The sequence below is a fragment of the Camponotus floridanus genome, unplaced genomic scaffold, assembly GCF_003227725.1.
Source record: "Camponotus floridanus strain SB8 unplaced genomic scaffold, Cflo_v7.5 scaffold50, whole genome shotgun sequence".
Lineage (NCBI taxonomy): Eukaryota > Metazoa > Arthropoda > Insecta > Hymenoptera > Formicidae > Camponotus > Camponotus floridanus.
In genome coordinates, this window is record NW_020229659.1 from 1,232,264 (window position 1) to 1,249,457 (window position 17,194).

Genomic DNA, 17,194 nt, shown 5'->3' on the forward strand with positions numbered 1-17,194 from the left:
AATATTATACATTTAATTCGTTAATAATAAAATTACGTTCCATAAATTGCGCTAGCTTTTGCTCTCTCTCTTATTATATATCATCATTTTATCTTTTCGTCTATTTATTAATAATTCGAATTATAGAGGAGTCTGATTAAAAAATTCGCAAGCATTGGGTAATAATTCAGATAATAATTTTATCAAACTGGTAATAATTCAGATAATAATTTTATCAAACTCGTGCTCACTATTATAAGTCATGTGTTTTTATACATCTCTTAAACATTTTAAAACATTTAATCTCTAGTGTGGATAAAATCGCTTATATATTCTATATTAATAGAAATTAAATAATATTATTTACATTAATTAACATACTAAAAAAATATTCTTCTGACATAATTATTTCCGCTGTCTATAAATAAATAAGCTTTATCGCAAAATGTCGTGTGCAATTCATTAAAATAGCTAAAATGAAAAAAACAATATACTGATATCTTTTACTCTGCCTATTTAAAAGTAAATCCATTTTTATACCAGCTAAGCCGTCATTTAGTTCTGAATGTTTCAAGCGGAAAATGTCCATATTTGAAATGCCATCAGCGAAATCTATATGTTTCTAAATGTAAATTGATCGCACCAGTTTTAATCTTATAATGCGAAATTATTTATCGACGAAAGTCGATTGAAGTTTTATGTGACTATAAAAAACCCGTTCCTATCTAAGAAAATTGCTATATAACATATTTACATTTATTATCATAATAATTACTACATAATTATTACTTGTTCGTTAATAAGTAAATAAATATATATATATATATATATATATATATACACATATATATAGTAACTATATACGAAGTATTCAACAATGATACAAAGTTATGAAGCAGCATCATTTTGCGAGCATGTGATTCGACCTATATATGCAAGGTATTCTTGGTAGACGAACGAAATATAAGAGTTCGACGATCGTTCGTTCAGTCACACACGGTGACATATTGCGCGACGCAAAGGCCCATAATGTGGCGCGGTCTCAGATGGCCAATCAAAGACGAGCCTGCTAGAAAAATAATTGGCCACAATTGTTAAATTGTGCATTTCCTGATAAAAGTGGCCGGAAGACGGTCCCGCCGTCGATTCTGTCGAAATTTACAATACGTAATACGGCAACATGCGAGTTCATTCATGTAAGAAAAGAAAGAAATGTAGGTCAAATCTCTCTATATATACGTCGGATATACTATATAATAGCGAAATCATTATTTTCATTCGATCATCAGTTAAATTTGCTGATCAAACGACTCTTATCCGATTAATTTCTATCAGGCAATCTCTTTAATTGCTCCTGATGTTTATAAATTCGGCCGCCAGGAGGGAATCCATGAGAAAAAAGGATATCAGTTCCATTTATCTTCATTTATTATTACATCAGCAACGCAGCGCTTACGATAATTATTTCTGTTTTGAACGTAAACTGAATTAGACAAATAGTTGGACGAGCGACTGGGATAGATTAGATTAATGGCACCGAGATAGATTAAAGATTAACATTTTTACTTCGCTTATTTTGTTTAATCACAAAATAATATTCTAATAAAATACTGGCTATTTATAATTTATATTCTTAATTTCTTGGAAGCCTTCTCAATTCCCTGGAAATTTTTATTTATATTCTTTAAAGTTAATATTCTCTGAGAAATACTTAAGATTGGCTTTCTCAACTTACATTTGCTCGACCGATTTTTTTGAATTATCAACGGAATATGGGAGTATTTTCTTACAGTAAAACAAGAAGTATCTTGAAGCTTCGCCAAAACGTACCATCATCCACTTTCTCATTTCCGCTGCGGACGTAGATATTAAGCAAAAATTTACGCGATATTTAACGCGGCAATTAGTAATCATCGTCGGATGATGCGCACGCAATTTCTCGATAATTAAAAACCTAGTGCTCCGCGCTGCCAATTCTCATTACGAGATTGATCGAGGATAACTGTAAGCAAAATAATTATCGTCCAGAGAACGCCGATTACCGGCGCGGCTTGTCGCGGCGCGGCCCGAGGTCAGAGGCCATAATAACAGATCACTTTGGTCGACCCGTTCGCTATACGTTGTAAGTTAATGCGCAATTATTCAATTGAATAAGGCAGTTGATTCACGAAGGAACTGGCCGCGGCAGAAAGTTCAGAAAACGCCGCGAGAAGGCCACGAATTTTCGCCGGCAAACAGGAAGCAGCGACTTCATCTCGTAAAATTTATTACACCGATGATGAATTCTGACAGTTGCGATATATAAATATAAATATGAATTTTGACAGATTTATGTAAATTAAATGCGTTCCGAAAATGTCGAACTGTAAACACGCGTTTATATTTTCTTTCAAAATATAAACATGTAAATTTTTTTTTTTATATTATTATCCATCGCAATTTTTTTCAATTTCAATATTGACATTAAATTTCAATATCGAATAAATTCCAGATTAATTTTAAATAAAAGTTGTATGAGAGTTTTATTATTTATAAATTAAATGAGAGATAATACTTTAAATAATAAATATTTTCATTTTTAATACGGTATATGATTAGAAAATTGTTAATGATACGAGAGATAAATATCGATATTATAAATATTAAAAATGCAGGAATAATGCCATGTTCAAATTTTCCACTCATTCTGGGAAATCTCCAGTTATTATGTTATTGAAGCGGCTTTGCAAGCCGCTTAACATCATGCATCCACATTTTCTTAATAAAAATTTATATGTTTCATAAGTCCTGAAGAGCTTTATCTGCAATCAACATGTTTTATAACTACTGAAGAATTTTATCTGCAATTGTTTATTAAATACAAGATTTAACAACATAATAATAATAATAATAATAATAATAATAATACAAATATTAAAAATAAAAATAATAATATTAATAATAATATTAATATATAATAATAATAGAATAATAGAAACATTTATAGAACTAATTAACTGTACAATAGTTAATATATTGACAGAGAACAAAATGGAACTCGAGATACGTAGCATCAATTATAAACTTAAAAAACTTCATTCTAAAAATATTAAACTAATCGCTGAAGATACGATAACTAAATTTATGAATGCATTATCAATACATATTGCCGATTAATAAATCTACAGTTTATGTATTCTCAAATAAGAATACAAAGCGCTATTGCTCGAGTATCAAAGTGGTGTATCTTTTCGTGACTCGCAATCACAAGCAGCGATTATCGTTGTCGTTCTCGTCGCGACAAGGGAACAGGTATCGATTCTTTGGTATCGACATTACATGGCGCATGCTGCCATGCGACCGAAATTTAGGGCAATACAAAGCGAGCACAGAAATATATCTGAAAGAAAGCATTGCTATTTTTACGCCATTAGACATGTCTGATTATTCTGCATGAATAGTCTGTATGAATATCTATTCCTCTTTTAGAAAGGCAAGCATAGATATATTGAATTAATATAAATTGCAAATAAATAACATTAATTATTTTTATCCAATAATATTAATTGTTTTCAACAAGTACCAGCTAATTCAGGAATCCCGTGATATAATTTCGATTGTCTTGCTGTTACAGTAACTTATCTTATTTTTAATCGTTACACGGTGTCCCAAAAATTTAGTAAAAATAACACATAGCGTTATTGTTGAAAAAAATAAAAAATAATTTTTCGTATTAGCGCTATAATAGAACAAAAATATCAACGTCTTGAAACACATCCGGCATTATATCGGTATAAAATATAAATATCATAGAAAATCTGTGGATTTTTTTTATAATCTTGGCCGTATATTTCACCTCGACACCCACGTCTCTTTGGCAAACGTACCTGTGATTCATTGTTCCCAATGTGCATGACTTTTCTCGAGCCTAATCGCCGAGCTTTATCAGCGCCACGAATTATCGCCCACGGTAGAGCCGCATCATCGGCGTTCAGTCCGTACGCATAATCTAAATCTACATAGTAATCTTATCATCTCTAATGGACGACCTGGGAAGGCGGAACAGTCAAGTTTCTCGCGAGCCAGGTCATCTTTATATCTGTCTATTCGTTTCCCCGCAGGATAAATACAGTCTAACAATAGATCTCTAGAATTAGCAAGAAGGTCGTACCGACAATACAAGCATTTACACTTTTAATGATCTTCAAACCACCGAATTGCAGTCCCTTATCTAAAGTTATGCCCTTCATATACCTTCTGTTTTTCTTGTTATCTTGACACATTTACTCATAATTTATTCATATTAATTTATTGACTTATATATTTATATACTTATAATTTTTTTCGATGTAATCGGAAAATGTGTATAACGCGCATAATATTAATTTTTTTCTTCTTTAATCATTAGCTTTCATTTTATTTATGAACTTTCGCTTCCATCGTAAATAAATCATTTTGCAATATTCGAAGAAATGTGTTATCAGTTTACGATAAGTGCAAAATATTTGAGAAATGATTACGATATTTATGCATCAAATATGGAACAAATATGGATCATTAGAAATTAGCTAAAATAATCTTTTTCTCTTTCTTTCTTAATATTTAATGTATATACATTTTTTAAATACTTGCTCAAAAAAAGTGTAAATGTAATTGATACCATGAAAGATATAATTGATACTATTTATATAATCAGTAAATACTATTGTTTAAAAAAGGTTTTTTTAGATATTTTAATTATTCGTCTTTGCAATATTTTTTATACGTCAATATTTTTTGTATAAATGTAAAAAAATTTGCATTTAATATATATATTAATTCCTAAAAAATTTAACATACGTCAGAAGCGTCTTTCTATTGATCGAGCTGCTATTTTACAAACTGTTTAAACAGGCGAATTAATATCTTTCTTCTGGCATTAATCTACAATGGTGAACTTGCGACAAAACGAATCTGTCCGTCAAACACATTGTGAAATAATGTTTCAGCGAGCGTAGATTGTGACAAACGAAAAAAAGAGTTGTCATTCAAACGGACTTAGCGGTTTCGAGCTCGAGAATATCTTTCAAAGGGTATCTTGACACGTCAATCAATAATGGAAATTTTTCTTTAGATTCAGACCTTTTTTTTAATTTCCTCTCTTTGTGCCGTGAAACGTTTGCTCTCTCCGAAAAATTTATACTACGTAAATCGGGTCTTTGCACACCGAAATCCTCGCTTCCTGAAGAATCCTTAGCCTCGGACCCAGCGGAACTCCCATCTTCTGTAACCTCTCTTCGCTTAAATAAGGCAGCTCCACCATTCCGACTTTTTCTTTCTCGAAAGCAGCCGCGTATTTCTTTAAATATACGTACAGTCATTATTTAATTACATTATCCCTTTTAATCAAGGAATAATATGTAAGATCTCTTTATTTTAAATCGCTCATTATTCCAAAACATAAATGCATCGATAATTTTAAGAAAAATGAACACATGTAAAATGACATATTTGTTTAAAAAAAAATTTTTCATGTGTCAAATCATTTACTCTTTTTTTCCAAAATATACCAAAATGATGGAAATATACATATTAGTATTCTTACCTCATACCCAAGTTCCCTCAGAAATAATCTGATGAGAGGTGGCTCCGTGCCGAAGAACTTGGTCAGCTTCTTCACCCTCGAAGGATTGGAGAGCGCCGGCAGTTCTGAATCCTTGATCAGGGGTTGCGACTGTGACCTGACCATCGCCATGCTCGTTTGCGTTCTGAGGGTCGCAATCTCGCACTTTATGCTCTCCATTTCCTGCGAAAGCCTGGTAGTAGTAGAGTCTTGGAAATTTCAGCTCGTTTCGCACTGTAATTTTTTCTAACAATTTTCTCACCTGTATCATCAAATGCTGAGTCCTCATCTCTGAACTTAGGTGTGCCACGGATCTTGCCAATGTCACCACGTGCGACTCCAATCGCTGGAAACGCTTATTGATGCTCTACGCAATAAAAATTATTTTACGTAGGGATTTTATAATAATAGAATTGTTTTAAATGAAATGGAATAAAATAATTTCTAAATCATAAAATAATACAGTACTTTCGAAATTTTATATCCATTGAAAGTTTTACAAGAAAAATCTTTTATATATAAGTAAAGAGAGAACAGAAAAATATCCATTAACTTTGCTAACCTTGATGTCTTTGGCCTTCTTCATTCTATCATCTATCACGTGAGATCTACGTTTATCATGATGCCTCGTGACAGGTCTGGATGACACGGACGATGTTGGCAACGATGAAACGGAACCATAACTAGTAAGTCCTCTCGCCTTTCGTCTCTTTTTCACGCTTCCGCCGAGTAATTTAAGTACCTGCGACAGTTTTTTCGCATGCAAATTGAGATAAATTCAATTACGTTGGTGCCATGAGCACTTTTAGCGTACCATGTCCTCGTTAATTTTAGCGCGTACTCCCATTTTACCGCGACCGTAGAAAAGTGACATGTCTAATATTTTTACGTTTAAATTTACAATAAATGTGAGTTACTTTGCATTTTGTCTTTACATATTATTATATTGATTTTTTAGAGAAGATATAATAATTAAATATGATTATATCATTAATAATATAGTAAAGAAAGAAAAAAAGAAAGAGAAAGAGAAAAGAATCTTATCTCATTTTAATATTTAAAATATATAATATAATAAAAAAAATTTAGTTTCGAAGAAGATAGAAAGCGATACAATTTTATTCTAATTTTTTATGACACAAATTTCTCGAAAAAAAAATCAGAATAAAATTAAAAATAACAAATGTTTGTATGTTAAAATGATATTAAACTTACTTCGCTGTACATATTTTCTAATCCTTCCAATTGCTTCCTAATCGTCCTTGCGTCGGTCGTACTGAGATCAGAATCGCTCCTATCCAACATGGAATCCAAATCAAGTCCGGTCGTTGTGGATGTTAAATCAGCGGCTTCTATTCCAAAAACTGAAAGAGAAAAACATTTATATAGATATGCAATTATGGATTTGTAAAAATCTTGATGATAAAAACATTTATTAACTATTGAAATTAAATATGACTAATTGATCAAGTATGGAAAATTAATATAATGATAATTATATATAATTAATTTTAATTTTTATATAATTATCATTATTACTATTTGTGTATGGAAATAAGAAATACGATAAATATTAAGAATTTACAAGAGAAATAGTAATTTAATATTAAAAAATAAAATTAATAAATGTTATGTCTATAAAGGAAGAGTAAATTTTTAGAAAATGTTTGCCTCTTTAAAGCGATTAACTACTTACGATGAGAAAACTTTTTCGCAGTTTCCTTCTTGGATGTCGAGGCGCCACGATGTTTTGTGCTACTTGAGAAACCTCTCTTCTCCATAGCTTTGCTGTAATCGCTGTAATTTGGTTTCGATCCATACGGTAAACTAAAATTTCCACAAAGACGCTATTATTAATACTAACAAGCATTAAGCTTTCGCACATAATGCAGCATTAAAATATATAAGTTTGAGATTAAAAAATAAAAAATGAAAGAGATTAGATTATTTCATATTAAACAGCGGAAAATTATTTTATAAAGTTAAGTCATTAAAAATGTTAAGAAAAAAACAGTGATTTGTTTATAATTTATACTTTAACAAGTTTAAATATATTGTAATTTATATTTAATATTTTAATTTAATACACTCGCATTTTAATTATTGCTTTAAAATATAAATATAAATATAATTCTATTAAAAATATCATCAAAAATTATTCTTTATAAGGATAATTAAATAATTATTAAAGATTTTATTTTGTTGAATGAATATCTCGCAAGAGTCTTGTGACTAAGAATTTAAAAGATGCAACGGGGAAGCGTTTATTTTTAACATCGTAGAAGCGATTTTTCAGCCAGACACCGATATTGGAATTTCGATATGGGAAGGCAACAAAATCGGAAATGGTTCGGGGCGGTGACCGGAAGTAACACCGGTTGTGCGAAGAAGAGACCTTGTTTGAAGTCAGATTACCTCGTTGAGTATCGATTTCTCGGCGTACGTGGGCTGTCATGGGGTGACAACGGCGGTAGAGGTGGTGTCACTGAGGATACACTTTCGGACAAGGTAGAGTGCGCCATCGCTGGAACGTCCCTGGGCTCTAAAATACTCCTCAACTCTGACTCCACTATGTCGACCCACTCAGAATCTTGTACTATGAAAGAGGAACAAGAAGATAGAAACCATGGATTCTCGATAGACTGACGAGCGATCGATACTTCAAAACTTTACAAGAGAGAAATGTAGCTGAATAATTGAGAATATAGGAAACTATAAATATAGTTATTAAGATAATTTATTACTTTTATTTCTTACTTAATATGTTATATAAATAGACAAAGTGATCTATTGTAAGATTTCTTTCAAAAAATATAATAACTCATCATTTTTATATTCTTGTAATAAAAAATAAATAATAAAAAATTATTGAATAATAAAAAAATTTTCCTTATACAAAACATAATTTTTTAAACTTTTTTAAACTTTTTTAAACTTTTATTAAAATTTTTTAAGATGCGAGATAATGCAATAAGCAAATATTAATAGATCTCAAACGTAAAATAATTATGTTTTGCATATAAAAAATTTTTTATTTATACTTATTTTTGAATTGTTGAAAAAAATTATATATAATATAAATAATATTCTATGGAGAAAAATTTTCTTTCTAATAACTCAATATTATACTATCAAGATAATTTAGATTGAATGTATAATTATCGATCTCTCTGTCATTAAGTTTTTTAAAAAATAATAATATAATATATATAAAAATTGATCAAAAATGATATAATAATAATATAATATGTATAAAAGTTGATCAAAAATGAGTTAAAAAATATAGTCGAAAAATTAAAAAAAAAATCAGGAAAGCGATCCATACCTTGTGCCAAAGTCTGATCATCGGGTGGCGGGCGTCTTCCACTTGAATAAATTGCCGAGCCTCTTCCGGAATCGACATTCGAGGAACTCTGACCGGCCTTGTCGTAATCCGAGCCCGAGCCTTGATTCTGGATCTTCAATCGACCAATACCCTGCTCCAGGTCGTCTTTCCTGATATCCGATTTCATTGCGGTCTCTTTTCCAGAGTATTGCCCGCCCTCGAGCCTCTTCGACGCTTCGCCGATCATTTTCGTGGCGAAGCCAACCCTCAAACCATCTGCATCGCTGGCGGGTTTAGAATTAAAGTGACTCTCTTGCTCCGCTCTTTTCTGCAACTCCTCGATCCTCTTTTGCACGGAATTGCCCTCCGCGTTTTGACTTCCCTCTTGACTCGACGATCCTTGCTCTTGTTCCTTTTTCGAGGCCCGCGTTTCATCTCGTCGGATACCAAAACTGGTCTCCGGACGATACTCCTCGTTCCTTTGCGAGCTGTTTCTTCCAGGTGTTTCACCTTGATTTCGATCTTCCACTGTGATCTCATACCTAAAACAAAGTGTTTTACAGATCCACATTTTAGAATAGCTTACAATATTTATTTCATTTTTGTATCTTCATGTATTGAAAAAAGATTTCAGCCACAAAATAAACAAAATCGCAAACTAGTCTAAAAAACTCTCTAATACATCTCCCAATCTTACCTCTCCTTGTCTAACGGGTCCACCGTGAGGTTCTTCATGTTCTCCGCGGGATTTTTGACGGCTTCAACGTTTCGCTCGTCCTCATAGCAGAGTTGTGGTTGCGAAGCCGCCTTCTCGATACCCTTAGCGGAGTTTCGCCTCTGAAACTCTGTCTCCTGAATGCTCTCGGTCTTCATGTAAACCTGGGGAACGCCGTATCGAGGTCTACCCTGAGCATAATGATAATACATCTCCTGACCCGACACACGAAGTTCTTGCGTCTGTCTGGACGTGCTCGGAAGATCGATTTGCGATCTGGACATGGCCTGCCTGGCCTGCTGGTATTGTTGATAGGAGACGCTATTAGCAAAGTACGACTGCTGCACATTTCGCGCACCCGCTGTTTGCGAATTCGCCTGCCCGGCCATTTGTTGCTGATGCATCTGCTGGATCAGTTGACGCTGATGCAAGTTCTGAGCATGCTGCTGCGCGAATCGCGGACTCTGATGATGATTTTGATTTTGATGGAGCAACTGTTGGGGACTTTGGAAGCTCTGGCTTGTCGGCGGCATCGCGTTACCTACTTGATGTTGCTGCACCGACAGACCATGCGGTTTTTGCGTGCCTTGCCCCTGAAGCAACCAACCGAATCGTTAACAATGAGTTACCGTTAAATAAAACGTGTTAAGATGAATACCTGTTTATCTCTTGTACGTTTGATAATATATTAGAGTTCATCTTAGAATTTAATTCATCTTTCAAAAACGCTTCCGTAAAGGAAGTGAGTTACAATGAGTTTACGAAGCTTGTCCATTGTGCAAGCAACGGAAAATATTAAGAAAGCATCATTATGAATGATGTACTGCATTGCATCTCACTAATTTAACATAGTATTACATAGCTTAATAATATCACACAACGATCATTATTTAATAAATTAAAATCTGTGATAGACTTGTCGTTATATGTTATTGTTAAATTACGTATACGTTAAATTTCGAATATCACATTGCATCTAACGTTTCACGTGCAATTGCTTCTGTATAAAAGATGGCTGGTGATTGTCTATGTTGTTCCATCGTTTGAATATATATGAAGGAAATGTCACCATGAGAGAACATGTGACAAGCTGTGAGACATTTATTTTTCTGTCTGTTGAAGAGCGTCTTTGTATCCTGCACGCGAGGAATATCCGCATCCGCATAAAAACGCGACAATATTTTATGTACGAAACGTATGTATTTTATGTATTTTATTACGATATATATTTCATTTAATTAAATCTTTTTATCATAAAACAATTTCAATAAATTTCTTTTCATAAATTTCTTATTAAAAGAAATTCTTTTATTACAAGTTAAATTTTTTGAGAAAAACAAGAAAATAATTCTTTATATAATATTATTCATGCGACGTAGAAAGAATATCTTGAATATATTGCATTTTTAAAAGAAAAATGTTTGAAAAAAGGTTAATTTTATAAAAGAGATATTTAAAGATATTTCAAAAGAATTAACTTTTTAGAAATAATATACTGTATCTAATTAATTTTATAAAATAATAATTAACAAATAATATTACATTTAAATTATTATTCCAACAGCTTAAAATGTGACTTTTATTCGCTGAAGGGAACCTGTAATTTTAATTTTTAAAGGAGTCCCTTTTTCATTTCACAATTTCAAAAAATTCTTTTCTGCCACACGCAGATACTTTTTTCCAAGAAACAGCATAAAATAATCAGCTCTTTCTCCGTCTCGAGGGTCTTTAATATCGAATTTTCACTTTATTCAGTCTCTTGTAACTTTTATCAAAGTTAAACTATACTGAACATTTTTCATCGGAATCTTATATGAATTGTACCTGTCCTTGCGAGGGATTCTGATGGACTCCCTGATGCATTTGCTGGCCAGTCATACCGCCCGATGCCTGAACTACGTATTCTCTCGTAACGTTTTGCACCTGCTGCGCACCTGTCGCGGTTTGGCCGAAAGCAGAAACTTGGGTTTGATGAACCGTTTGAACTCCTCCTGGTGGAGTGTGGTGGGTCACATGGAGTTGAGCACTCTGTCCCGGTAAATTCGGTTGAATGGTCGTGGACGGTTGTAGTTGGCCTGGCAAAGGTACATTTTGCTGGTTGCTTTGATAGACGTACGAGTGACCGTACTGGCCTGAGACGAGAGAGAGTTTCAATATTATTTCTATTCATTATGTTATTACGGGAAAAAAAGATTAACTCTAGCACCAGTCGTATGCGTAGGGTATCTACATGAAAAAAAAAATTTTTTTTTAACTGCACGATATCCAAAACTTGTTGCAGTTTATTATTGAATTGAGATGAGTAAGTCATTTTTTTTTCTTAAATCTTTTCTTAAAAATATATAGTACACGCTGTGTATAAGTGCTTTGAACATATATTTCTATTATCCGTGAAATTGAAGTAAAACTAACATGTTGCATCATGAGGCGTACTTATTCTGAACACCATCGGGAATGCTAAAATGTATGAATATGCAATACGCTATTAAAGTTAATTAAAAGGAAAGTTTCTCCTCCAGTTAACTACACGTTTCAAACGCACATTTCATGAACAAGTTATTTATTATGATTATAGAAATTGCGACAGCTCATGGAAAAGCTGAAACGGTAAAGACACAAGTGTGCAATTTTAACAAAATTCGAGATATTAAGAGAAAAATTTATTATAAACACGATCAAAAGCGGAAATAGTTAAACAAATTAGATTAAAATTGTACGGCTGATTTCAAAAATGTTTTCCAAACCATATTCATATATTATCCATATTAAAATATTCACATCGATTCTACAAGTATAATTTTATCTCTTATTAATATATCTGCCCTCTCTCTCTCTCTTTTAAATTATTTTATTCAACAGTTGGAAATTTATGAATCACTAATTTTACATTCGAAACGTAAGGATTCAACATTCACCTATCGATCAATAATTTCAAATCGAGCAAACGATTAGAGAGATATTGTTTGAGTATTAAAGGCATAGTAAATCGTGAAATAATAGCAACGATATTACATGATTTTAGAATGTGATTTTAGGCTGTGATTTTAGAAGTTTGCACAATAAATAGTTTGTGAAAACAAAGAAAATCTTGTGTCACGTTTTAAGTAAGCTATAAATGATAAGCTGTGAATTATGAGTGTGAAATAAGTTCACTTATTAAATAAAAATCAGAGTTGTAATTTCAATACAATATATTCCACATCAATCATCAGCTGTAGCAGGTAATGTTACGTTGAATATCATTGTTTAAAGATAATTTAAAGATGATTGAAATTCGCAAGTTATTTTTAATTTATATAAATTTTATTATAATTATATAAATTCTTATATAAATTCTTTATTTATAAATTTATATAAATTCTTGGAAATATAGTACTACATAATACGTACTATAATTTTTAATTTACATAAATTAAAAATAAGTTGCGAATTTCATAATTTTTAAATTATTTTTAAACAATGATATCCAATGTAATATTACATAGGAATTTTTGTATAATATATAATAAGTTAATTGCCATTTAATAAACAAAGCAATCAATGAATAATAATATTTCTCTTACAACAACTTATGTGATCTTATATGATCTCTCTAATTGCATTTTTTATGAATAAAAAATTAGTGTGCTTCAAAGAAACTGCAGAAAGAGCCGTTATTATGCACACACGTTATGCACTTGCTCGCTGCTTTGCATTTAGAAAACTCGCGATTCCGTCATTTAACGTTCCGCTCAGCAAGGCTCTTTCCTCAGATTAATTCATTAACATTAATGAGCTCTAATTAACGAGCACCTTGCGGTAAGCATCGCGCCTTAACACGCCTAATTACTTAACGCGGCGTCTTACTCGGCCGTGTTCGACTTACCGTAAGCATTTTTCGAATATTGCTGCACGTTAACCGACGATTCCTGCGCGCGAGGCTTCCCGTAGATTCCCTCCTTCTTCCTGGCCTCGTCCTCGTCGATGCTCCTGCTCGACTTTCGCAGCTCTTCCGTGACGTTATTGAGACTGGCTTCCGGTTCCGGCTCGACGTCCTTACGACTCGGTCCGAAACGGCTCGAGATCATGTCCTTAATGGTGTGATAGGTCCTGGACAACGACTTTGTCTTCTCCTCGTCAATCTTCGTCGTCCTTGGAACCGCTCCTGATGTTGACCTGACAGAAGGTTTAATTACAATCGGAAGTTCCACTTCTCGAGGGCTTCACGTGACACAGATAATAATAATATAATAATAATAATCACTTAGATTGCGCTCGGAAAATGATATATTTTGTTTTATTTATATCAGCAATAAGTAACATTGATAGAACATCAGCATCTGAGATATAAATTTTCTCAGAAAAGGATTTAAATAATTCATGCAAGCGTGAAATGAACGGGATAATTACGAGTAGGTGTCCGACGATTGATGGCTTCTCGCTTGACCGTCCTGTCTCACTTCCTGCATTTGAGTTCCCTGCAAAAAATGAGCACACGTCGTTAATGATCGGCACACGTCGGTATTAATAAAATATCCTGTATATCGCGTAAAACATGAAGCGTGCGCAATGTCTAACATAAATCCGTTAACTTTGCAAACTGCGGTTTCATTAGACGCGTCTAATTAAGTCGTCTAAACGAGGAAAGCGTAATTGTGCATCGGCAGCGACAACAAGAATGTTACAGCGTAGCGTTTCGCGAAGCAGCGCTTACCAAGCTTATCGAGAAAACTTCCCTTCTGATTAGAAACGATCTAAACGGCAAGGAGATGAAATCCAATTAAAGTTAAATAAGTTGCCCGTCCGTTGTTAACGAGCTGATACATTAATTAAATTATTCGCCACTCGTGAGCGTACGTTAATTTGCCGACACGCGTACGTTCATATAATTACGAACTTTATTCCACACGCATTTGCGCTAGATTAAGGTGGTTTACGCATCAGAAAGTAGCTGGATACACGGATAAAATTTTTGGACAATTTATTACTCGAGCATAAATCCTGATTTTAAGGTCCAAAAGACAGATGCTATAAATATTAAGATAAAATGTCAAATTAATATGAAATATTAATTTGAAAGCAAATGCTACGAGTCATAATTAAACGTTTATTTTATAGCAATTTTTAACTACAGTTCAAAAATGATTCTCTCTAGTAATTCCGCGCATGATTCTTGAGAGATGATTTGACAAACAATTCATGGCTTCGAAGTGACGTGCATTTATGACACGAGTAATCCAAAATCCCAAAGTCGTTTAACTTTCAACGAGCGGAACTCATCGAAAGTTTGTCCCCAAAACGTATCTTCGTGTCGAGAATCGTTTAATAAAACCGGAGAGACCTCAGAAATAAACCCTCGCGATTTTAATGTTTATAGTTCTGGTCCAACTTTGGCGGGAAATTATACGAAGTCAAACCTCCGCAGATACGTAATTTCACGGACAAACAAGAATTTAACCGCTACGTTATGCACATAAAAGAGATTTGTAGTTCAAACGAAATCGTTGGAACGATTTGCGAAATCTATCTTTTCTCAAAGAGAACGTCGAACGGATAATACTTCAGTAAACCGCACGCTTTTATGACGAGAGGAGAATTAAGGGCTGAGCGTTCTGCGAAAATATACCATTGATTGAAGTAAAGAGTGAAAATAGACTGAATATATTTTCATTTAATTATTACGATCATTTTATTCACAAAATCTATTTAAACTATTTTATAAAAAGGAAAGAGAAGGAGAAAAAAGTCTCATAAGAGGTATATTTATTTAGTAAGCAAAGGATATAAACTATAAAGTAAAATAATGCAATCTTTATTTTCTTGCAAGAAAATAGATCATTTTTAACACAAAATCGAGAAAGTAAAATAGACGTAAAATTAAAGCATTATACATTTAGCTTAAATTTCTCAGAATATAACATGACATTAATTGTAAGAGACAGGAGAAAGATTTATGGTAAAACTGAGAAATTCATTTTATAATCAGTTATCGTATATAAAAATATTAGAAATATTTTCTAAAATAATCATTGGATAAATGATACACATTCCTGGTGTGCGAAATTATAAAAACTTTACGACACGTTTATGGGAAATAATTTAATTCGGTTCGTCAAATACAATATGTTACCGTCCTAACAAACTCGAAGAAGAGAATTGCCGTCCAGACAGTTAACAGCCGAAGCTTCAACTGGGAATTTCAAAGTTAACGCAACTGAATCCTACGTTCTCGGGAAGAGATGCGCCTGGAATAACAACGGCTCGTGTATGGGGCCCAGCGGACACGCATCTCGCATACGGGAAAGCCTCTCTGACTTATGGCTACGCTGATACCGGGACGAGTAGTACGAGAAACAAAAGTTGAGTTTCGTACCCGGCGGCGCTACGCTTGGAAAAATCATAGAATTGTCCGATTCGAGAGAATGCTTCTACATCCAAACTTAAAAAAATTAAAATAGATTAAAAAAATTAAAAATAATAAAAAAAATAAAAAAAAAATAAACGACCAATCAAACGTTAATTAATATTAATGCAATAGATATGTTTTAATATCTGATATAATAATGTGAGCTTGTATTAATATATTATATGATAATGAAAACGGTTTTATAGTCAAAACTGAGAAATATGGATTGTCTATTATCCCTCTCTTCGTCCTTTATATATTGTTACAAAAGATAGTATTTTTAGAAACTTAAACTCTCTCTTTGCATCTTTTGAAACATTATATAAGACACATTCATAGAAATGTAACTCGAAAGAGTTTTTTGAAAGTTAAGGTAAAATGTGGAAGATAAAATATAAAAACTGTATAATATTTTGCATTTTTCACGCGCCCTCCTCAAACTCTTCAATTTGTCGCATTTTCACACGTCGGAGAAACTTCCACAGCAAACCTGTAGTTTCGAGACAGACAGCCATATGATGTTAAAAAGAGAAAATAATGCTGAAAGCTGCAGCATTGACTTTCACGAAAGTAGGAAAAAAATTTGCTTATGGAGTGCTCGAAGTTAGCAAAGCATCCAGAGACTCTGAGAGCGTTGGAAATGGGTTTACGAGCTGCGTAAAACCGTCTCTTCTTCTATGCCAACACTATAATCACGTGCGACGTTGATTAAGTGTCGTTTCGCACGATGATATGTATTATGTAAAGCAACTTCAAATAATTCGAAAGGCAACGAAAGTTGGCTATTCTGCACGCCCGAGCGTATCGAGCTCATAGGCCATGTACGAAATAGCAAAAAGATTTCTTCTACACATTTGCGCGATATTTGTAGCAAATTACGGCAATTCGGAAACTCCTTTCCCGTCTTCAACAAGTATGACAGCAATATTCGCCATAATAATACTGTAAGAACGAAAACATGAGTTACGATGGATTACAGACATTAGTCGACATATGGCAGATCTTGATATTTTCATTAATATATAATTTAGCAACATTATGAAGACTAGGATTTCAGGAACTCTGATAACTATTGTAGAACTTTTGTTATTATAATGATGTCAAAATGGGAAAAAATTGTATGGGAAACCTTAAGAATTCTTTTTGAGAATAAGTAATATCTTTTTATTCATATGAGAATACTTGCATCTTATCTTGCCAAGAATTATA

At 32.9% G+C, this 17,194-nt stretch overlaps 1 protein-coding gene across 7 annotated transcripts in view; it reads right to left on the reverse strand.

Moving 5' to 3' along the window:
* Positions 1-4,777: 4,777 nt before the first annotated feature.
* LOC105256781 (RNA polymerase II degradation factor 1) overlaps positions 4,778-17,194 on the reverse strand; it is a 59,858-nt gene continuing 47,441 nt past the window's right edge. For 5 of the 7 annotated variants that reach the window (XM_025412433.1, XM_025412432.1, XM_025412434.1 and 2 more), the window contains 12 exons: positions 13,990-14,057; positions 13,466-13,755; positions 11,425-11,732; positions 9,583-10,193; positions 8,886-9,427; positions 7,976-8,156; positions 7,257-7,387; positions 6,776-6,924; positions 6,123-6,302; positions 5,823-5,927; positions 5,543-5,743; positions 4,778-5,296 (listed from right to left, as the gene is read on the reverse strand). In XM_025412433.1, the coding sequence (XP_025268218.1) occupies positions 5,135-5,296; positions 5,543-5,743; positions 5,823-5,927; positions 6,123-6,302; positions 6,776-6,924; positions 7,257-7,387; positions 7,976-8,156; positions 8,886-9,427; positions 9,583-10,193; positions 11,425-11,732; positions 13,466-13,755; positions 13,990-14,057 (2,928 nt within the window). In that variant the 3' untranslated portion in view covers positions 4,778-5,134. Of the gene's footprint in view, positions 5,297-5,542; positions 5,754-5,822; positions 5,928-6,122; positions 6,303-6,775; positions 6,925-7,256; positions 7,388-7,975; positions 8,157-8,885; positions 9,428-9,582; positions 10,194-11,424; positions 11,733-13,465; positions 13,756-13,989; positions 14,058-17,194 lie in introns of all 7 variants that reach the window. The other 2 variants (XM_011267005.3, XM_011267006.2) reach the window with 2 other exon arrangements.